The sequence below is a fragment of the Lissotriton vulgaris genome, chromosome 1_1 (genome assembly GCF_964263255.1).
Source record: "Lissotriton vulgaris chromosome 1_1, aLisVul1.2, whole genome shotgun sequence".
Lineage (NCBI taxonomy): Eukaryota > Metazoa > Chordata > Amphibia > Caudata > Salamandridae > Lissotriton > Lissotriton vulgaris.
Window position 1 is genome coordinate 1,559,297,512 of NC_141685.1, and position 23,366 is coordinate 1,559,320,877.

The window sequence follows — 23,366 nt, forward strand, 5'->3', positions numbered from 1 at the left end:
CGATGTTTTAATTGACCCCGTGGATACAGAGTGCACGTTTCATCGCTTTTTCAGCCCTTTACACACTGTTTACATAACACGCAACTCTGTACACTATTCGTTATCTATGCGCATGCGCAAGTAAATAGTGCTCCCTTCTAAAGGAAGAGCCCGTTACTCCATTCGACATGCTTAGCGCATGCGCGAGGAAGCAGTGCCGATTGAAACGCCTGTCGGACCCTGTTACGCTGACACAGACTTTCCTTCTCGGTAAGCCATTTGAGGTCTTATACCCGGTATCTTTCATTAAAATTCCGTGGTTACCTTTAGACTAACGTGCCATCCACCTTCGTTTTAGTCTGGATACCAGAAAATCGCTCGTGATCCAGCCAGCGACAAAGAAAGAAAAAGGTTTTCCTTCCCAACGCGTCCCGCTTACTTCTGGGTAAGAGGCTCCACCATATGCCTTTTCTCAAGCTCGGCTTCACTACGGTCTGGTACTAATGAAGTGTATCCCTCTGCAGGTCAACAAACTCCTTGTTCAACCCACGCCCTAGGACACAACACCACCCATCCCAGAGGTATTTGTTTTAAATACATTCCCACAATCGTTTTAGTTGATATGGCATCAGAATACAACAGGAGCTGGCACATTCTTTCCTGTTTCTCTTTCTTGTTTGTGGATTTATGTCAACAGGTGACTCCTATTTTTCCACTCTTCAATTTGTCACACTGGATACATTTTCCCCTTGTGGTAAGCAGAGGTCATTCTGGGTGTTGTGGTACTCGATAGTGTTCTACCCCCTCTTTGTTTTAAGAAAACTGTGTACATAGGCTCTCTCTTCTTTTCTTTTTCAGTGATCTGGTCCTGATGAGAATCCCTCCAAAACCCTAGGGATTCGAAACGCGTAGGCCTCCCTTCGTCCAGCGTCTGCTCCCCCTTGTCTACTGCCCTAGTGTTGATCTTTTGCCACACTATCAGCCACGAATTATACACCCAATCCCTGTCTAAATTCTATAATACATTGGATTCAAACACAAATTAATGAATGTATTTCTTAAATCACTGTAAATATTTTTATTTGTACAGCAGACCGAATACTTAGCCTTTTTGTTTATTCTTTACCCAATTTAGGTTAAGTATTGTAGAATGAATGTGTGAATGCTTGTGGTATGACTGTGATATGATTGATTTATGAATGTACGGTTGATTTTATTAACCTGTTTTGTGTCCATTTTCTTCATTTTGTATATAAAATGCTCTGTTCTTCGACAGTATATACTGAAAGTTAAAATAAATGTACTTTCCAAATTTCATTTTGTATAATAAAACAGCTATTAAATAGCATTTCCCATTTTTGATCAGGTGACTTCTTTTGGTTGATAAAATAAGATATCAAATAGACTATCAGTATTGGCACTTCTGTTTTGTTGTTCTGGAAAAATAAAGGGCCTTTGTAATTTTTCAGCTGAGCATGGATAGCACTAGTTGATCCAATGTGGAATGACTTTGCTGCTGAAATTACAAAAGGATTTGTCGCTGTTCTTTTCTAAAACATAGGAATTACACCAGGTTCCCTATTTCTTTTTTACTAAATGTATGTAGCACTGTAACCCTGAAGGGACATTGTATAGATATTTATTAACTTTAACAAAAAAGCCTTATGCAGCTCAGCTCCTTCCTGGAAGGTTTTGGAGTGATCTGTGAAGCGGGGGCCCAGAAAACAGTGGGATCCAAAACTCTTTTTCCCTATGCAATTTTCAATAGGAAAATTAGAGACAGCTACAACAGAATTTCACCAAATTTGGCAGAAAGCTTGATCTTTGTCTAGAAAGCATGTTTTTGTGATTTAGTGTAAATCCATTGGTTTTGAGAAATCAAGGTTCAAAATTGATGTATATATCATGCCACGAAGAATCAGCGGAACTGATAGATCAAAAGATAAGATCTGATTGGCTGCCACCACATCAACAAAGACGTGGCAGTAGTCATTTTAGGACTCGGTCTCCTGTCCGCCCTACAAAAAGAATAAAAGAAACAGTGACAGGGTACAGATACCCTGATCCCTAGGCCTGGTGGGGACAAAAAACGATTTTTATTAATAGTAGGTTCCACAGTGCTGTTAAAAGAAAAAAAGTCCCTAGTCGCGGCCCAGGGCCTGTAGGGTCACCGATATATCTTTTTTGGGGGAGGGGGAGTGCAACCCTCCTCTCTAAGTCTTTTTAAGTCCCCAATGACTTAATCCCCCAGCGCCAATTAGTTTATTTTGGTTCTGTGACATGCTCCTTCCCCAAGCCTCTATAAGACGCCTGGGACCCAATTCCCTGGGGCTTAACTAATAATTTTGGATAGAGGAGCATGCATAAACATATTACAACTAATCACAATACTTGCCACTGGTCAATTTAGCAGGAAGCAAACCATAAGAATAAGCATCATACATTTAACCACAGTATGGTCTGATGTGTAGATCGTGGGTGATTGAGGGGCAAAGCAGTATACATTACTCCATAGTATATGCCTGGGGAGTTAACTCAGGTGAGACAAGAGTTCCTTTCTATGAAGAATAGATCAGCATTCATCACTGATGCTGCTTAGACTGAAGCCGTGTATGCTAGGAGTAAGTGCAGCATGGCAGTACACTGACAAAGATTTATAATTTCCAGCAGGCCACAAACAACTGTATTCAGAAGTCGAAGTAGGCAAGATCTGAGGGCCATGACATGCCCATACTTCTTTTAACAAAAACAGTTTCCCTACTTTTTCCTAAAAGACATTCGAGATGCCTCAGCTGAAGAGGAAAGGAGGGAGTCTTCTGTGCTGTGAACCTGAAGGAGGGACAGAGAGTATTGGCTAATGGAGTTCACTTCATGAAGACAAAGATGTACTCTTTTTGAGTGGTACTGCAAGGGATTTACTAGGGATTACGCTCTTAATGGACTGTTATAAAAAATGTTTGCACTGTATACGTTTTTTTACCTTATGCCTAAATCTTTTTGCAAATTTTTTGGCAGGCTTTCTTATACTGTGTGAAATGCAAGTTTAAAATAATTAATTACATAGTCAGAGGGGTGTATGTCACAGGCTGGGACCATAATAACGCAAAAAAAATAACCAGTCACGATTAGCCACTGCACCAACCAGAATTCAGCTTTGTGGCTTTCCCGTTACAACATACATCGAGTAGAGGTGGGCGAGCCAACAAATTAACAGCAAGAGCCATGCCATACCCGAGCCAAGGATTTGGATCGCTCTTGCAGTCCATGCACAAGCTGAGCCCTCAAAATGTTTGCTATGTAAATTGGGCAACAAATAACACATTAAACATGATAAAGACTCTTCAAAAATCAAAAAACTGTATTCCTTTAACAAGCGGAATCGTTGACATTATTATGTCACATTTTCGAACTGTACTGAGAAGCACTTATTAAAATTGAACCATTAGTGAACTGAGAGGCAAAACAGTTGTCATGTGACCCACATACGTAGCCCAGATTTTTATAGAGCAAAATTACAGTCTTTTAAATAAAATACAATCGTTTTTTGTATAACTGGTATTCTGAACTCACATATTTGAAAGTACTTTCGTATGTGCTATAAAGAAAAAGAAGTTTGAGTTAAATAAAATATTTGCCTAAGATCACACAATATAAGCGGGGAATCCGCGATTTAACAAGGTTTTCTGTTTTCACTGTGTACAAATCAGCCACTAACCTGGATTTTAATTGTATTTCCTTATGTCAAAGATTTGTTTTACTATGTTGTGAATTTTTCAGCAGTTTTCCTGTAATGCGAACTCAACCAAAAGGTATTGGAGTGAGTTACATTGGCACCAGTTAAATTACACAAGGTCAAGTTCATTTTGTATAGGCACAGGAAGATCAAGGACCTTATTAGGAGTACGGTCGCTCTCAGGACCTCCGTACTCGCGTAGCCAGTCCAGCCACCCCTGCAGGTCACAGACATGTGCAATGATCGCATTAATCAATAGAGGTTTATAACATTAAACAGTACATCTCTCGCTGATTAGTTTATCTTGCATTTATGTTTCATCTACAGTGTACTTTATTTTATATGCCGTTACCTTAAGGTGAAAGACCAACAAAATAGTTACAGAATATTTTGTTCTTTTTAGCCAATGCTCACTGATTCCACATCCGTGGCACTCAGTATTACAGTTCTCATTCTGTTTATTTATGCACTTCAACCACTGCTTGCATGCCCCAGAAAGAAGGCAGCAGTCTTGTATTATAAGGTATAATTTTCTTCATTGTACATGTCGTCCTTTGCTAGGCCATCATGCTGCAATGTTGCTGCAGCCAACACCTCACTACATGTATTCTTGATTTTCTTGCAGGAACTCATTGTTTTTCAAAGTATTCTTTAGAATGCACAAGTGCATTATAGAGAAGCATCCTGAAGTTGCGATGCTGATGAAAACAAGCTTTGAACTATTCTCTTAAACATTTGTTGAACTGCATACACTGAGGATATTTACTAGATTACGCAGTGATGTAACAGGGAGAACTTTTAAGTGGGTTTTTGCAAGTGTGTTTATGAATGTTATCTATAGGGTATTAAAGTTTCAATAAGCTCATACGTTTGCCAAAATGAAAACAAAACAACAATGGTGAGGCAGGGCAAAACGTGGATGATTTGGACTGAAAGACACTATCTTTAATTTAAGTTTGCAGCCACGTTAAACAGTACGGTGAGGAGACAAGCGTTATGGAGGAATATTGTCAAATATTAGAACAGTACTGCTTATACCTTGATTGTTTAGGATTTTGAGAGGCACTATATGATTTCTTGTACACGCAACAACTGTTTGTTTACTATTGAATCATTAGGTGAGTAGGTTTAATATTGGATCAATTTGCATTATGGAGAGTCATTATACGGCACAGTGGATTGAAGAATGATATGTTTCCAAACATAAAAAACAATGGGGTCTCCCTCTTTTCTCTTCGTCTCTTCGGCTTGTTTTTCTTATTTACATTTTATTGTATAATGTTCTCTATTAACTTGTTTTACTTAGTTTGGACCAATAGATTGACATTCTATGAACAACACACTGGTACTGAAATCTGTACTACTTCTGGCTTGGGGTCTACATACCCTTTTACTATTGGTTATTATCACTGTGGTGATAATTTTGAGATTTAAAGTACAATGTTCAAAACTAAGGATGATTATGATTTATCTTGTAGCCCTGAGGAAATCATTGGTATACCTACCATAGACAAAACATGTGTTGGCAACATATCACATTTGATGTATTGTATTTACATGATGAGTGAAAATAAAAGGAACAATACATCTCTACACCAGTCTATTGTGGAAATTCTTAAATTGAACATTGGTGCTTGGGATTATTGTGATGACAAGTTTTAATAGTATTGGTGATTTTACAGCTCTGAATATGTCTCTCCTATCCAATTCCCATTTCCCCACTTCTACTACTGGCTGTTGTATTCTGTATATGTGGTCACTGGTGCGTGTTGTTAGAGACAGAAAAGAAGATTGCTACCATTGGATCCTACAGAGAAGGTTTGTGTAACCTTATTTTACCATCGGGAATGCCAAATATGCAACCAACATGTACATTCTACAAATAAAATTAGGTTAATTTATTGAATATTAGGGCTTAAGGATCACAGAACATCAAGACTTTTACACATAAATATAGACAAAAAACAACCCGTTTGTTTGACTGTTTTTTATTTTTTAAAGCCGAACAAAATGGAAATTAGGGCTTCTTTTCAGTGACTTTCCTTCCTATTAATAATAATCATGAATGCCAGCACAACAGATGTGCAGCCAGCAGCTTGGGGAGTTTAAATAAAGGGATAAGCCTATGTTTTTTTAAGAAACAAAACATACATATGGATAAATACCAATGAGATTTCCACAAAGTAATTGTGTATATACACATTTGGACACAGCAAAGAACATTAAAAAAGGACACATATAAAGGTCTGATGATGCACTACCTAATACAGAATGCATCAACAGTATATATGAGACGTGGGAGACATAAATAGTTACACAGATGTGTAAGACAATTTCATACATATTTATGGAAAATGCTATCATTAAGTCACCGTAATTCCATTCAAATAGCATAAGGTTGAGAGTATACCTTGCTTATCGGAAATCCAAACACTTCCTCAAAGTAAGCAGGCTGACTTATGAGCAGCAAATAGAAGGTCCAACTTCTACAAAAGTTTGCAACAATGATTGCGTAAACTGGCATCGATGTGAAGAACTTCCGCCAAGGAGTTTTGCTTTTCTAGGAAATAAAAACATGAATGGTTACAGTAGATGCAAATCTTTATATTTCAGGAGACTATGCAAGAGAGTGAGTGAGCCCTATTTCCCTCATTGACTCTACTGGCAAAGTTCTGGGAAGAATTCTGTTAGAGCGGTTACAATCAGGCCGATGAGAAAGGTATTCTTTCAGTTGTGCAGTATAAGTGCAGACTGGGCCTGGGAAGAGTCAACCAGTGCCTGAATCTTTATTTTTTAATCAGGTGAAAAGACGCTGTTCACATCTAGCTTTTATGAATCTTAGCTCTGCATTTAGACTTTTTATCCCAAACTGGGTTTGGGCTGCAAAAATTATTGGACAACTCAACTGGGAGTGGCTATTAACAAATCTAAATCTTATACAATGGTCTATGGCCAGCCGCCTACTAAACCGAGGTCACCATATAATAATAAAAATAGATTGTTATGTATACCAACTTTTTCTATCTGGGGTTCCCTTTAGATAATAAAGGTACTTGGCAGCACTTGGTAAAAGTAAGTAGGTCTCAATTTGAACAATTGATAACTGCTGTCTTCAGGTTTGCTGCCAAAGTTGGTCTTGCCCTCTGGATGTGATGATTAAAATATATAATGCTAGATGCATCTCAGTGGCCTCGTATGGGCAGGCATTTGGGGTTTCCACGATATTGCACAAATACAGCTTAATAAAAATTCTTCCAAATACAGCTTAGTAAAAATTCCTTCCTGTGAAGGCTGCTCTTTGTCCCCATGGGTGCACCTTACTATGCGTGCCATGCTGAACTGGGCTCATCATATGTAAAGATTCTATAAAAATTACCCCTTTAATGTTGTGGCTGTCAATATGGTCAAGGCCGAAAGCTTTACTCAATCAAGCTGTGAATATTGATTATTTGAAACATGATAAAGCCTGTAACATCCAGTGGCTGATCTATGTTGAGGTCCAACTTTATTTGCTAAAATGCCCGGAACATTGCGATAATCAACAGAGAATCAATCCTTCAGTCAAAGCCAGCATTAAATCAGAATTTCTGGCTTTGCTCATGAAGAGAAGAGAACCCCTTGAGTGTGGCAGAGAAGGGTGGTGGCTCAGAAACTATTAATTACCTCAAGCTATATGGAGCCTTATCTACATTTTCAATCGCATCATCAATATAGGGATGTATGACGTTACAACGCATACTTTTACAACTCCTACCTTTACAACGCGGTTTTTACCACGCATACCATTACAACGCATAATGCTTTTAGGCGCTGGATAGTGAATAGTTTAATTTACTATTCCAACTCCAGTCCCCGTGGATAGTAGGGAAGGTTATTGGATAGTAAATTAACCTATTCCCTATCCTAGAGCGCCCCCCAGAGCTTTGCGTTGTAATAGTTTGCGTGGTAAAAGTTGCGTTGCAATGGTAGGTCGTTGTAAAAGTTTCGTTGTAAAGGTTGTATACCTCAATATAGGTATTATTTGGACAGGAGTGTGCAAAATATGTGTAAAAAAATCTGTGTGAATTGTATGCAGAGCCAATGAAACACTTTTTTTTTAATTCCCTTACTTGTAGACCAGCTTATTTTGTTTACAATTACCACAGGCCGGATATGTTTGCCTTATGGTATATAGATTTATAGTGGCTGCAGTTAGATTGTGTAACGTAGCATTGATATATGTTTTTAGACTCACTGTATTAAGGGAAGATCGTTATGAAAATCACTTTATAATCTGATTGTAAAGTCCAATACAATTGTTATCATTCATCACATCATGCGTAGCAGCACACAGATTGATAGAATAATCTATGTATGATACGTCATGTTTTAGTTCCACAGTGAAAGGAGAAGATTATTTTTATATGTTTTGCTGTTTTAGGAATTTGACATTTTTTAATCTAAATCTATATGTCATGCACAGTTAAACTTCATGAACTGCTTTTATTGTAGGGTTTTATAAAAATTGTTGCTATCAGCCTCAGCATGCTTAGTTTTATGTAGCTTTCTGGAATGATTTTATATACAAATCAACTCAAGACCTGGTTTTAATGTTTTCTTATGCAATCGTTATTTATTGCAGTATTATTGTATTTGTACTCTTTTATGGGTTTTCTAAACCGAATAAAGATTTAGTGTGTGTGAGTGAGTGAGTGAGTGAGTGAGTGAGTGAGTGAGTGAGTGAGTGAGTGAGTGAGTGAGTGAGTGAGTGAGTGAGTGAGTGAGTGAGTGATATATATACTTCAGTGGTCACCCAATGGGTTGTACATATCTTTAAAAGAGTACTTGTGTACAACAGTAAAGTAGGAGAGATACAGGGCACCAGGGTTTTTGGCTGCACTCCAGCAATATCACATTTGTGATAAAACAGCACAGCACAGCACAGTTAGCTACTGGGAAATAAAGAGGGATGTGCGGCTCCATGCTATCCAAAAGTGGTCTATTTAAGCGTGAAACACGCACCTGCTGTTACAGGATGCGATATCCTGAGTAGCGTCCATGATTTTGGCCTGGCATGATGATATGGGAGGAGTGCTTTAGTCAATGGAGGAATTTACTAATGAAACAATGAAGGGCCACCATAATTTGAGATGAACGCTATCTGATAGGTGCAAACACAAGTTACAGGCTTGGTCTTAGAGCTTTTGTGTAAATGCATCAACAGAAGCACAAACATGAATGATTTGGAGCCAGGGGCGAAGTCTCCATTGGTGCAAAATGTCAAATGCAACAGGGCCCAAAGGCCTGTGGGGCCTTCTGAATCCTGTTCATTGCTTGTGTCTTTCACGATTCAAACAGCAGCTTGAGGGGGGCATTTCATCCTTGCACTAGGGCTCGTGTCCCACTGGGGGAAAAAACCTTTACAACGCAGTCATTACATCAGACTACCTTTACAAAACAGTCATTACAATGCGACATTCCTTACATCGCATGCCATTACAATGCAGCCATTACATCGCATGTCACTTCAACGCATGTCATTACAACGCATGTCACTACAACGCATGCCAATACAACGAAATATAAGGTAAGTAATGGGGAATAGTAATTTTTACCCCTACACTATCCAACACTTACCCTATTGTTGCACTCAGTGGAGTGGGAATAGTAATTTTTACTCCTACACTATCCAACACACACCCTACAGTTGTACTCACTGGAGTGGGAATAGTAGTGTGTACCCCTACACTATCCAACACTTACCCTACTGTTGCCCTCACTGGAGTTAGAAAAGTATTGTTTACCCCTACACTATCCAACACTTACCCTACTGTTGCACTCACTGGAGTTGGAATAGTAATTTTTACCCCTACACTATCCAACACTTACCCTACTGTTGCCCTAAAAGTAATATGCATTGTAATGGTATGCGTTGTAATGGTATGCGTTGTAATGAAATGCGTTGTAAATGTAGTTTCAAAAATTGCATTGTGTGGGCATGCGATGTAAAATCATGCGTTGTAATGGATGATGTGATGTAATAACTGTGTTGTAAAGGCATGTGTTGTAAATGTTTGCGTTGTAACATCATACATTCCACACTGGCCATGCTACTGAGGCGAGCCCTCATTGTGTGGCCTTTGTGTTGCTTCTCTAAATTTGCCACTTCCAGGGATCTCATTTCTTGCTTACTTTCACAAAAACAGAGCTCTAGCGCTGCCTGTAGATAATTGCCAATATTTTGGTGGAGTTTATGCACACTGGCCATCTGGGGACAAAGATGCCACAGAGAAGCCTATGGTGATCTTGCTAGCCTTTTCATTTAAAAATGATTGTACGATGATCATTACCATGACACTTATCATCACAGATGTAAAACAGTTACCGCTTACGGTTATTACGCACTCACTTATGCAGTGGACAGCATGCTATTGAGACTTTCGTCATTTCACTTGCTAAGGGCTTGATCACTGGCATGTCTTGCACCAGTCACTCGTCCATCTGCAAGCAGTCCTACCAATTTGCATGCCAAAGTCCCATCTTCCCGGTTTCACAGCTTACATCAGCTGATAATTACTCACGAGCGAAAATGAATTGTGAGTCTTACATCTCACTTACTAAAATATTTATAGAGTTTTAGCACTTTTTATAACTTCTTAATCTAAGTGGATTGGCACTGGCACCAGAGGTCCCACTTTACATCTGACTCTGATAGTAACTGTCCTGCATTGAAAACCCGCTAAGAAATATAGGGGCATATTATCAAGAAAGGGTGTTACATTATCGCCGCTTTTATCGGCAGGAAACTGCTGATAAAGCAGCGATAATGGGCTTGATAATATGTTCTATGGAATTCCAATCGAAGCCCATGTTACATATCTTTACATCTAACACGGGCTTCGATTGGAATTCATAGAGCATATTATCAAGCCCATTATCACCGCTTTATCAGCAGTTTTCTGGAGATAAAAGCGGCGATAATGTAACGCCCTTTCTTGATAATATGCCCCATAATTTGGTATTTCTGTCGAGGGTACACTGCCTGACCTGAGTCACTTACTTCTCTAACCACATACATGAACGACTAACAGGCCAACGTCACAAAAGCCTATTTTTTAAGTTTGACCAAAAGACCAAAAAATGCATTTGAAGTTTTCAATGATTAAGTAGGTTGCAGAATGTATCTTTAATTATTTTCTGGGTCGCTGAAGGAATACAGCAACACACGTCGTCAAGTCATAGCCTGCACACTGTAGTGTTAAGTAATTATGATTGCAAAGCTGTTAAGTTTCCCTGGTGCATGCATTACCAGCTGTTCCAGTCATGTTATCTTCCTTGCATTCTTCTTTGCATTCTGGTGCTGGTTTTATAATGATAAACAAGGACTACAAGTCTCAGAATGCAAACAAAAAACCTGGACTAGAGCAGTAAGTCACACACAGGCCCCGGAAACGTGACACAGTGGTTGATGTGCATGTCTGAACTATGGCACATGGTGGTGGCTTCAAGTGTCTGGACTATGGAATACATGACATCTGCAGATATATTTGCATCTACAAAGTTGGCTGTTTCAACAGGAGGCATTGATGATCCTGTGTAAAACCAATATTTCTTAATGTAGTTTTTTCAATCTGTTGCAGACTAAAATTCTCTTAGTTAATAAACATACAGCTTCACTCTACATATCCTTTAGAGTCCACCACATCAACCTTCTCCTTCAATCATGTTGGATTTGAATCTGAGATTTTACTATGCAACAACTTCTTGCACCCAGTGCTTAATTTGAGGCGGTGGTTTCTGGTGCTAAGCACAGGCACTTAATTCTCAACATCAGCACTAATGACAGTCCACGCAAGGTGGCACTGTCTGTCTAATTTAGAGATGAGCACAACAACAGTGTATAATAATTCAATTTACATTAAAAATTAATGACACCTACCGCCCACGCCACTCCTAAAACGTTGAATGGCCAGGAATAGTCTGAATTATATCACTTTTAGGAGTGTAAAGGTTACTAGTTGTATTGTTTGTCGTTAGTAGCACTGGCAGGGGCAATGACCAGCAGTTTCCTTTAAATAAATTAAGCAGTGCTTGCCTCCAAACAGTCAAGTACATATTGCAGGTTATGGGACTTGGTCAGATGATTCGACAAAGCCGGCCACGCAGTCAACATAAGTTTTAGCCTCCAATAGTGATAAAAGAGACACTGCCAGCAACTACTCTGATTTTCTCATCTATGTTAAAACTCTGTAATCATGGCTGACTATACATGCTGCCTCCAACCTTTGCAAAGAAAAAAGAGGGTAACCCCTTATGTCTTGACCTACAACAAATGTCTTCATGAATTAATAAAATACTCAGGGGCAGACTTACTATTACTTTGGACCAGATTTGCATCACCAAAAGAGATGCATACAAGCGCAAATTTTAGAAGTTTTGTGCTAGAAAGTTTCCCTATAGCAATGTAAAGTGCTAGAGCACTACGCTATTTTTCATCAAAGCGAAGTACAATGAGTGGTAATTGGGCGTTCCTCTGCACCCATCCATGGGTTTCAATACAAATGCCTAGCTTCTAGATTCTGGTAGACAAGGCTTAGCACCAAGAAATAACTCCCCTTTGAGGCAGCCATTAAAAAAAAGATAGAATGCAGGTCATGTTTGTTACAAACTGGCTTAAGCCACTTTTGTGTAGTTCTAACATAAAGAGAACTTAAGAATATGAAGTGATTCAAAAACTGTAATTGGAGACAGACCAATAACTTTTTTAAGGTATGGATGCTCTCTGACCTATCCCTATACTCTTATTACCGATAAGGTTTCCAGGGTAAACATTCCCAACCAACATCACAATGTGGTTTTGGACTGATAAATAATGCTTAAGTGTCTCTCTGGGACCCGGTATACTTTGATCTCAGTTGAGAGCTTCCACTTATTGATTCAGTAAGTGTCCTAGCAATTCTTTTTATTGTTTTACACCATACGTCAGAACGACAAAACATATGCACAGCAGGTTAATACACTTGTGTGAAGTAGTCTGAACGTGCCAGAATTATATGACCCAAATGTCCATGGTGCATATGTCACCTGTATCTTCTTGAACTTTTCCCTGGGCCATGTTAATGTTATTAGAAATTTGGCAGTAGCCCTTCGGTGTGTCCAGGACTTCAGATAATGTGCTGCTATATATTCCCGGGCGACACAATAAAGTGAAGTATCTCTAGGACAAATATGCTTTACACACTCCAGATTTTTCAGGATTTGATCAGGGAAATCCAAATGATTTCCAAGACTCAGGGTACTAGCTATCAATATTGCAGCAAGGGCAGTGGCACCAGGGCTCAGGGACATAAGAGGCCCACTGAACCCAAAATGAGAGGCTGTTTTTTTAGGCCTGGGCGGTAAACTCCGCTCCATTCGCAGAGTTTGTGGAGCTTTCTGCACTCCGCGCTTCAGGGAGCTCGCAGATTGCAGATAACTCAGCTCGACGTAGTGCAGCTGAGTTTTTTCTCCGCTCGCTAATGGTAAGTTGGCAAGCGTGAGCTGCCTCTTGGGTAGAATTTCTACCCGAGCGGCAGGAAGATCAATTCGAATGGCAGTTCGCACTGCACTCCTCCACTTGTGGAATTCCGCTAAGTTTTTTTGTCACTTCGCGGAGGTCCGCATAGTGAAACTCCGCAAACTACACCTAGGCCTGTGTTTTTTCTACTAAACCTGCGGATGGGAGGGACAGTTTTCTTGTTTACATAAGGGCCCACGGTGACTCTGCTACACCACTGGCCAGGCTGCTGCTGTGTAGTGTTCCTCACTTCCTCCAGACACTAGCTTTTCATATTGTCATGAAGGTTAAGCATATTGTGTCCTGAAATACTCCAGTTACAGATTTTAACTAGTCGTTCACTCGGTGGGAAGGTTTTTAAATGCTGTCAATGCATCAGTCTCTCTCATTCTCAATTCTTCCTTCAGAACTGTAGTGCGGAGGCCGGAATAATTTGAAGAAAAAAAAAATCAGAAACATGCTTTCTATTACATAAAGATGAGAGGCGCTGATTAGGATGTGCCCTAATGGGCTAGGGCGGTCGATCTCAAAACAGGGTTTGAGTCTGCAAAGATGCTCAACATCCTGTGATTCTGGGCAAATCACTTAATCTCGCCATGCAAAACAAAAACTAATGTGTCCTTGTGTAATGTAACTAGTGCTCATGTAAAGCGCTCTGATGCCTGATACCTTCGGGTCAAGGTTGCGCCAATAAAACTCCGGAAAAAAAAAATCTCTGCAGCAAATACTGCAGCTGATCCTAGTTTTGCAGCATGTATTCTCTAAGCTACTAGTAATACATTTCCATTAAAATCTAGAAATAACTGATGTGCAGTGGCTCTGCATAGCTGGAAGGAAGGCCAGATACATAATTTTTTATGCAAGCATTTAGATGCTTATTTATGACAACAACAAAATGAGCGTAAACAGTGGGAAAAAACACAAGTTCGTTATTATCAAAAGGGGTGCGCAGACGGGAGTGCACAAGTGCACACGCACAACAAGAGTATCAGGCATGCACCCAAGGCATATAACCCCTCACCACAATAAATGGGCTTTAGAAATTCTAACTATGGTGGTTCTTATACCTACAACTCGTCTCATGCCCAAAGCTAAGTTACCCAAGTCATTAGAACTTGCAAGCACGTTCATTCGTAGTGCCCCAGAAGTCCAACCATGCAAGCGTCTTGTACCCCTTGCCAATGGTTTGGTCCAACCACACCTATAAGGGGGCTATTCTAGGGGCAGCAATACGTCTTTTCACCTGACTATGGAACCTGCCACTGGTTGGGATGTCCCATCTAGGCACAAAAGGGTTTTTAGACCTCCTGCTTCGCTCTGGGCAAAGGGAAGAATGACCTGATGGGGGCTGCTGCCTATTGGCGCACCCTTGAACCAAGGGAAAACACAGACAAACTCTTGCCTAGAGGACAGTAGACTCGTCCTCATTGTCACATACCCTGGCCTAACTCTTTTGCAGACTGAAATAGTTGGTTGCACAGTAGCCCAATATTGAAACATCTGTCCAGTGCTATCTTCTGGCCTTCTGCATTTGACAGCACATTTCTCCACACTAAGATTCATGTCATGATGAGGTTCTTAGCTATTGACTTCAATGCTGTGTGTTTCAACAGGGTTATTGAGCACAGTCCAGTGGCATAAAACGTATAGTTCACAGGGAACCGTGAAATATGGAGCAGGGCCGGCTTTAGCACTGGTGGCACCCCGTGCGACAATATCTGTTGGCACTCCCCCTCCACCCCATGAAAACCGCTGCCACAGATTCCCTCACTACCACCAGTTAATAGTGCCCTCAAGTCTCCATAACCAGTCTCTCAGATTCATTTAGTTTTATTGAGTCATTCATACCAGTGTGAGGTGTTAGAGCACTTTACATCACAAACACATTTAACAGAGACAATCGCACGTGTAAATCAGTGTTTAAGAAATGTTACATAAGACAGAGGATTACAATATGTAGGAGTCACATGTCATCCATCTTGTTTGGCAGTACAGTTTAAGTACTAGGCCTGGAAAAGCACAAATTCCGAATTTAAAACATAACACCAATTGTTAGAGGTTCTCTTTAATAATAATAATTAATTTCTACCCCAAAAAAAACTTTTTGCGAGATTAGGTAAAGGAAAGACCGGGCAAAAATACATGTAAGTATAATATACACCTTGCAGTTTGCATGCAGCTCTTTGATGACAGTTAATAGCTCACTGTTCTATATTAGGATTTTAAGTTATAAACTGCAAATAACAAAAAGATCTCTCTGACAAAAGCAGTAACCCATTGACCTATTAACATTATATGCACTTTGTGATCTGCATGGCACATGTTCTTAGCAGCAGGCATAATAACCCCTAGAGCTACCTTACGCAGTGTCAAACTTCCACTAGACAAACTCTGTCTTTCTCCAGGAAGAACATTTATCACCAGACTTATCTTGACATTTTTATTGATGTATGAAAATTGCTGGAGGCACACAGCGGCAGCAGGTGGTTTTCAAGCCATAATATATTTGCCAAAAGGGCGCCCCCACCCCAAGTCAATCCCCAGTGCGGTGGCACCAATCACACCGCCCTAGAGCCTGCGCTGATATGGAAAATATGTCACGGTTCCCTGCGAAATATGGATTTCTTCATGGAATTCAACATCATATAAAACCCAAACATTTTCCCTGTTGCACATTAAGCTCAGATATCCTGAAAGATGGCTCTCTCTGGGAGTTAGGTGTTTAATGATAGTATTTGAGCAGCCAGCTACGAATATCTATTTATGATACTTTTCATTTTACTACAAACTGGAAACGTATAACCCAATTGCTATGGTCATAATTTAATGGGTGAAATGTAATACATATTACACAACAGAAGAGTGCGACCAACACAAAAAAGAAAGACAAAAAGAAAAACGGCAAGAAAGTATCAGTCTTGTGAATTAAAAGAACCCTCACTCACCAACCTAGTTGGTGACATGCTTCATCATTGGGTTCCCACCAGAGAGGCCGAGTGCCTCCCTGTTGTACTACGACGCCTGGTTACAGCGGAGCAGGTTTTTGTGTAATCCAAGTGTGATTAAGTGAAAAGTAGTTTAAAAAGCGACCAGTTCAACCATAAACAATCTTTATTTGCGGTGAACTGAGCACTACTAAAAACAGAGTGGTGGATGTTACAGAAACTGGCTAGATTGACCAGATACATCCATGGTGAAGAGAAGAAAAAGGGACGGTTCACATGTTTCCGCCTCCATTCGCTGATTGCGGGGCTTTCGCCAGGACCAAAAATAAACAAAAACCATGGTGGTATGCGCATGCTAAGGCGCACCCTAAAGCTGTGGTTTGAAAAACCAGTATAACGTCCGGGTTGTAGTCGAGCCTTCAACATTAGTGAAAGCCATGTGTATCTGTAATGAGAAGAACAAATACATATAGACAATACAAGTCACACAAACATACATATATTTAGTTTAGCAGTACTTGAATAGTCCCATGAGTGACCATGCTCATGCTGTTTTTAGGACGGTGCCCAAAACAATCCCAATATTGGCAAGACTGGTAGTACCAAACAGTTAATGGTAAAATGGCCTAAGTGCTTCGTGATACATTAAATGTCATTATTGAATGTCAGGCTTTGATTAATTACATAGTATTTCTATGTGGAAAACGGGTGTCTAAATCTGATGCACCGAACCAGCCAATGCCGAAGGTTTGAGTAAATAGAAGAAAATAGCTTAAAAGACTTGACTAAACGTGAAGTGCTAAGGGGCATGCAACTCGCTAATGTCGATGTTTAGAGACAGAGATGCAGGCTAAAAAAGGGGAAAATGTTGAAGGCTCGACTACAAACCGTAAATTATACTAGTTTTTCACACCACAGGTTAGGGTGCGCCTTAGCGTGCGCATACCGCCGTGGTTTTTCTTGATTTTTTGTCCCGACGAAAGCCTCGCAAACAGCGAATGGAGGCGGAAACATATTGATCACCCCTTTTTCTTCTCTGCACCATGGATGTGTCTGGTCAGTCTAGCCAGTTTCTGTAACATTCACCACTCTGTTTTTAGTAGCGCTCAGTTCACTGCGGATAAAGTTTGTTTATGGTTGACCTGGTCGCTTTTTAAACCACTTTTCACTTAATCACACTTGGATTACACAAAAACCTGCTCTGCTGTAACCAGGCGTCATAGCACACCAGGAGGCACTCTGCCTCTCTGGTGGGAACCCAATGATGAACCATGTTACCAACTAGGTTGGTGAGTGAGGGTTCTTTTAATTCACAAGACTGATACTTTCTCGCCGTTTTTCTTAGTGTGTTTCTTTTTTGTGTTGGCCGCACTCTTCTGTTGTTTAATCAATATTATTAGTTGGGGGTCTAAGAGTGACCTGGTATCCTTTTCCCTCTCTCTCCCGTTGATAATATATGAAATGTAATACATACAATTACAACAACGCTCACAATCCACAACAATCCAAAAAAAGACCAGAAGGAGAGATAAGAAAATCGAGGCACACCCTGAAGGGCTCTGGTGCTGTGCTGTTCGAGGGCAGCCACAACACAGTTTTGGATTCAGGTTTTTACTTCATAGGGTTTGATGGCTCTAAGTGGGGGTGGGGGATACCTTGCAGCACAAACTATTATTGAAGTAGTACTGAAACAATATTATGATTTATGAACATTGAGTTGCTACATCACCAGCATTTCTACACTCCTCTGATAAACTTCAAACAGAGCAAACTATTCAATAGAAGATAAATATCAGGTTATTAAACGTGAGAAGAGTTTATCAGACCAGCCACACCTAAAATCAATTCTGTTTCAATTGACTGGAACAAAATGAGTAACAATAATACAGGGGGAGCTGGCTCCCCTGCTGGATACTGCTTACCCCTCCTGTTTGGATTTTTACTCCATCCCTTCCAAATCCCCAACTAAGCTGGTCCCACCTCCTGGTCGGGCTGGAAACCAAAAGATTCCAATCATCTCCACACTGCTGGAGGCCGCAACTAGCATGGTTGGGTCGTGGCATCATACCCTGCTCTGAAGGCAGCTCTCTAGGCTTCAGCCTACTGGGAAAATGCCAAAGTGGAAGAATGGCCGGTCCGAAAGCTTCCCACCGCCCTCCAAATACCCCCCTCCACCTTGCACTCCTGCACCCCCCAGTCACAGATCTTCTTCCTGTTTCCTTGCACATCTACTTATTTGGTTGTACTTACACCAGAAGTCACTAAAGTAGTTCCTTCGCCCACGCTTGTTTCAATGTAGGTCCGTTCTTCCTCAGTTATTGATGGATGTACAGCTGGACTCTCGTATGCATGCAGAAGCCAGAATATATACCACAACATTCCAAATACCCCTATTGACAAAGAGAGAGACATTTATCAGATTTACATAACTAATTTCTTATTGTAGCAGTGTCCAACGTATTAGCAAGAGGGCCGAATCCATGCTACATTTTCAGCATAACCACTATGTTAACGAGTGTCATTTGGGTTCACTACCAGTAAATTTATCTTGTGTGTATATCCTAGGAATCTTGTATTCATGCGACCCTCATTAGACCTATTTTGAACAGCCTTAGTGCAACACTTCTTCCTGGACACGGAAAAATATATATCTCTAATCTTTCTTTATCATTCTTCAAATTGGAATATTAATGGCTATCTTTTATGTTCTATTCCAATGCATTTTTTCTAAAAAATGTGCATTTTGACAAGCTAAGCAAGTTCTCCTTTTATTTTTCAGGGATCCCAATTACGTTTCTGGTGGATAACTACACCTGCAAGTGTGCATGTTTAAGAGGTAGGAACTACCTGCCGAGTCGGGAGGCTCAGTGGACTAACGCATCCATTACAGGGACCTGTGTTCAACCTCATGGTCACAGGTTCAAATCCCAGTGGGTCCGCTCAGTCTTTCATCCGTATAAGGTCGATAAAATGAGTGCCATTGAGTTGAGTAATAATTAACATCTGTTATTCAACGCCGAAATACCTCCAGGTGAACGTGCACTTTACAAAAATATGTTATGTACGTCAAAAGTAATTTTTCGTTTTAAAAATTCCTGCCAGTGGCTAACCTAAATTGCTGTGATTCTAGATTCTTAACTTGTTCTTCCTTCAGAGGAGTAGCATTCCAGAATATCCGGTGCCTAATTAGATTTCATATTCAAGAATCTGATGACAGGAATACTGACTGATAAAGGGGTGTTCAATGTAGGTCCACAGGAGATGAACTCTTACTACATTTTCAAGATTACCACCAAATAGGTAAATAATCTCTATTTAGTTTGAACAACTGCTGTGACTGGTATATAGGTCCTGATAGAAATTGCGTTACTGGTTGACTGGGTATAAGCCCTGGTCAAACAATAACCACAATCCTAGTCAGGGTGAGCGGCAGGCAACCCTAAATTAACCTGTACTCACCGTCTGGTAGCTTGGCGCAGAGCAGTCAGGCTTAACTTAAGAGGCAGTGTGTAGTTGTGCAACACTTCAAAAAGTAAAACAGTGAATCCCCCACACAAAATGATTTCACACCATGTTAGAAAAATAGAGCATAATTTAATAAATAAAACAAGACCAAAATGACAAAAATCCAATAAGTAGGACTTCAGTTATGAAGTAAACCTGGGCGTAGTACTACGCTACGGTTGTGGTTAGTGCGTAGTTTGCGCTACTATGCACTATGCGTATTGCACGTAGCACAGTGCAAAAATGTGTAGCGTAGCATAGCGGACATTTTTTTGCTTGCTCGCAGTCCTCACCTTCAAGTTGGCGACCGCGAGCAAGCCAAATCAACATCCCGGCGAGACTTCTTCCTCGTTCGCGATCAGCAACATCAAGTTGCTGATCGCGAGCGTGGAAAATAAACCTCCTGGCGATATTCTCAACGCGGGGAGGTCAGGTTTCTCATTGCAAGTGGTCGCGTATGGTCACGACCGCTCGCGATGAGAAACTACCAGTCCGCGTTGAGAAAGCTGCCGCTCCAATACAAATCTACTTGAGCGGCAGAAAACGACCGCTTGTACTGTGCAAGATGCCATTTGCAATGATTGCACAGTGCGGACAAGCATCCGTTCTGTGCATCCGAACTGCGCAGTTCGCGTAGCTACGCGTAGCGTGCGTAGTGCGAAGTTCAATTTGTGCAGCTATGCGTAGTGCTACTACACAAACTACACCCAGGGTTATTATGAAGTTTTAAAGAATAAACTGTAAAATAGCACTTAGAAATAGGCAGCACCAACCAGGGATATCTGGTCGCTCGAACCAGGACAAAGCCAAAACTTCAGGCTGACCGCAATGGATCACGGGCAAGCTACATGGACCCAGTTAGGCCTGCTGAACCAGAGTACTTTAAATCCTGGTTTTTGAGAATTTGAATGGATCCATGTCAAAGCCGCACCATGCCCCAGAGGCAATGCGGCGGTTCAGAGATGCGATTGGGCTACTGGGCGAGGTCCTGATGAGTCGACATTGAGGATTTTGCCGATGGTGCTTGCAATGCGAAGGCCGATGTAGAGGATACTAGGAGCAGTGAGGACCATGCCGAAGAGCAGTGAAGCTGTGATGCAGAGGTTCAGCTGCGTCATCGAGGCTGCCGTCGAGGGATGCAAGGACCTTACACTGGGAAAAGCGTCACGCAGTGGCGGTTCCGTTGGTGATACATCGATCCCAGAAGCGCAAAACAGTGTCGATGCAAGTCTTTTTTGATGGGTCCAATCCAAGCAACAGCGGTGATGCGTCAGTTCTGTACGAAGATGCACTGCTCAGCCAAGGATGTGCCAGTTCCACTGGAGAAACACGTTAGGCTCATTTCCAAGGGGCCAGGACTTGGCAGGGTAGACTCACAGATGCCAGAGTCTAGGTGCAGAAACAGGTTGGTTGGAAGTCTTTTATGTCCCAGAGACATGACAATGAATAGCCGTTATCCTAATCTAGCATGAATAATCCTTAAAAACGTTCCCAGACCTCGATATGTAGGAGCAGATCAAACGGAAATTAATTCAATAAAATTCCCAAAAGAAATGAACTGTGATGAGAACGGGTGCCAGACAACTCACTGTATCCAGTAGTCAAGGCTCACATAATAACTGAAAACAATTGTGGTAGAAGCGTAGCACGAAGGACGCTGCGCCAATAATTAAAATCCCTGGAAGAAACGGGGTGGATTAAATGAACATAGAAAACAGACTGTGCAGCTCCATGGTACACCATGAACATCTTTTGGTAATTTTATCAAATTCATTTCCGTTTGATCTGTTCCTACAGATTGAGCGCTGGGAACGACTTTAAGGATTATTCCTGCTAGATTAGAATGACGACTATTGGTTGTCATGTTGTTTCAAGGTGTCAGCTATGCTTGGTAGACACTCTGGGTTTCTGGTTACCACATTATGACATGCATTGGTGTATTTTCATTGCATGAGAGTCAGCACATTTCTATTGTTGCATATGGTTTATCTTTCAACCACCAGTGATTTGGATTCTCACATTCTCTTTCTCTTCCTGTTGTCCTTCATTACTCCAGGTATTTCCTAAATAACTCTTAGCCCCTGTTCATCTACCAAATACCCAACACTATTGTAATTTTCATTCAGATGTTTGTTTTATATATGACTGATTGCTGATATTTGTTCGTATATTTCCCTGACGAAGGGCAATTGTAACGCCTGAAATGCATTGGGATCGGCCATATTCGTGTTTCAACATATGTTATCAATGAATTGAGTTCCTTGAAGAACGTCATTTTTCTTTTATCGTTTGATAATTAAAACGACTGAGCACGATTCTACGTTCTAGGGGAAACATCCATTAGAACATATCCATAACAACGACCTACCTTTACAACACAACTGTTACAACGCAACTGCCTTTGCATTGCATGCCATTACAATGCATGTGATTATAACGTATGGCACTACAACGCATACCATTACAACGCATTATAAGGTAAGTAATAAAGATTTTTTTTAGTATTAGGGTGGGTGTGGGTTTTGGGGTGAATGGGAATAGTCATTTTTACCCCTACACTATCCAACACTTTCCCTATTGTTTCCCTCACTGGAGTGGAAATAGTAATTTTTACCCCTGCACTATCCAACACTTAGTAATTTTTACCTCTACATTATCCAACACTTACCCTACTGTTGCACTCACTGGAGTGGGAACAGTAATTTTTACCTCTACACTATCCAACACTTACCCTACTGTTGCCCTAAAAGTATTATGTGTTGTAATGGTGTGCTTTGTAATGGTATGTGGTGTAATGGAATTCGTGGTGATGGAAATTTAAAAAAATGCATTGTAATGGCATGCGTTGTAAAATCATGCAATGTAATGGTAGTTGCGATGTAAAGACTGCGTTGTAAAAGCATGTGTTGTAATTGAAAGCGTTGTAACATCATATATAAGCGTTCTAGTGATCATTTGGATTTTGGATATTACCATTGATCTATCATTCACGCTTAGCTGTGAATCATTGTTAAAGTTTGATAAACTTTTTTACTTAGCACTGTTTAGTCTGTTTACTCTTTACAGTGATATATGGTAGTGCACCCAGTGTCTAGGACATATGTCCCAGTTCTCATTTACTTTCTACAAGTGGCATTTCGGAATTACAATTTAAAATCTGACTTCACCATAAGTTTAGATTTTAGATTGTGATTCCAAAAATACCAGACCTGCAGGGTTTATCGCTTACCATTTAGAAATTACACTTAAAGAATTTAATAAAATATAGGCACACTCCTTGAGAAAGGTCTGGTCAATAGTGATTTCACTCTGTTGGGTCCAACCACTATGCTGTCCTGTTTGATTTGAAGCTTAAACAAAAACCCAGCCCTAGAAATATTCTTACCCAAAATATCAAAAACCATGCCTGGAATAAAATGTAAGACGAGACCCTCAACAAAATCCTATTTGAGACTATGACTCCTCCTAATAATCCAGAAGACCCCTCATGAAACGACACCAAATGCCTTCAGTCTGCCATAGACATTACCGCACGTCTGAAAATCCTGAACTCTAGGAGGAATAAAACTTCCGCCCCCTGGTTCACAGAAACCTTATGCTACAGAAACAGGCATGTTAAAGACAGGAGAGACTTTGGAGGAAGGAATATGTCCTTGCTGAAAAAGAAAAA

The 23,366-nt window shown here is 40.5% G+C and overlaps 1 protein-coding gene across 1 annotated transcript in view; it reads right to left on the reverse strand.

The window, feature by feature from the left end:
• The window catches only part of SLC17A8 (solute carrier family 17 member 8), a 323,457-nt gene that overhangs the window by 88,435 nt on the left and 211,656 nt on the right, over nt 1-23,366 (reverse strand). Inside the window, exons 7-8 of the mRNA XM_086936990.1 lie at nt 18,443-18,582; nt 6,123-6,272 (exon numbers count right to left, since the gene is read on the reverse strand). Of these exons, the coding sequence (XP_086793116.1) occupies nt 6,123-6,272; nt 18,443-18,582 (290 nt within the window). The remainder of the gene's footprint in view (nt 1-6,122; nt 6,273-18,442; nt 18,583-23,366) is intronic.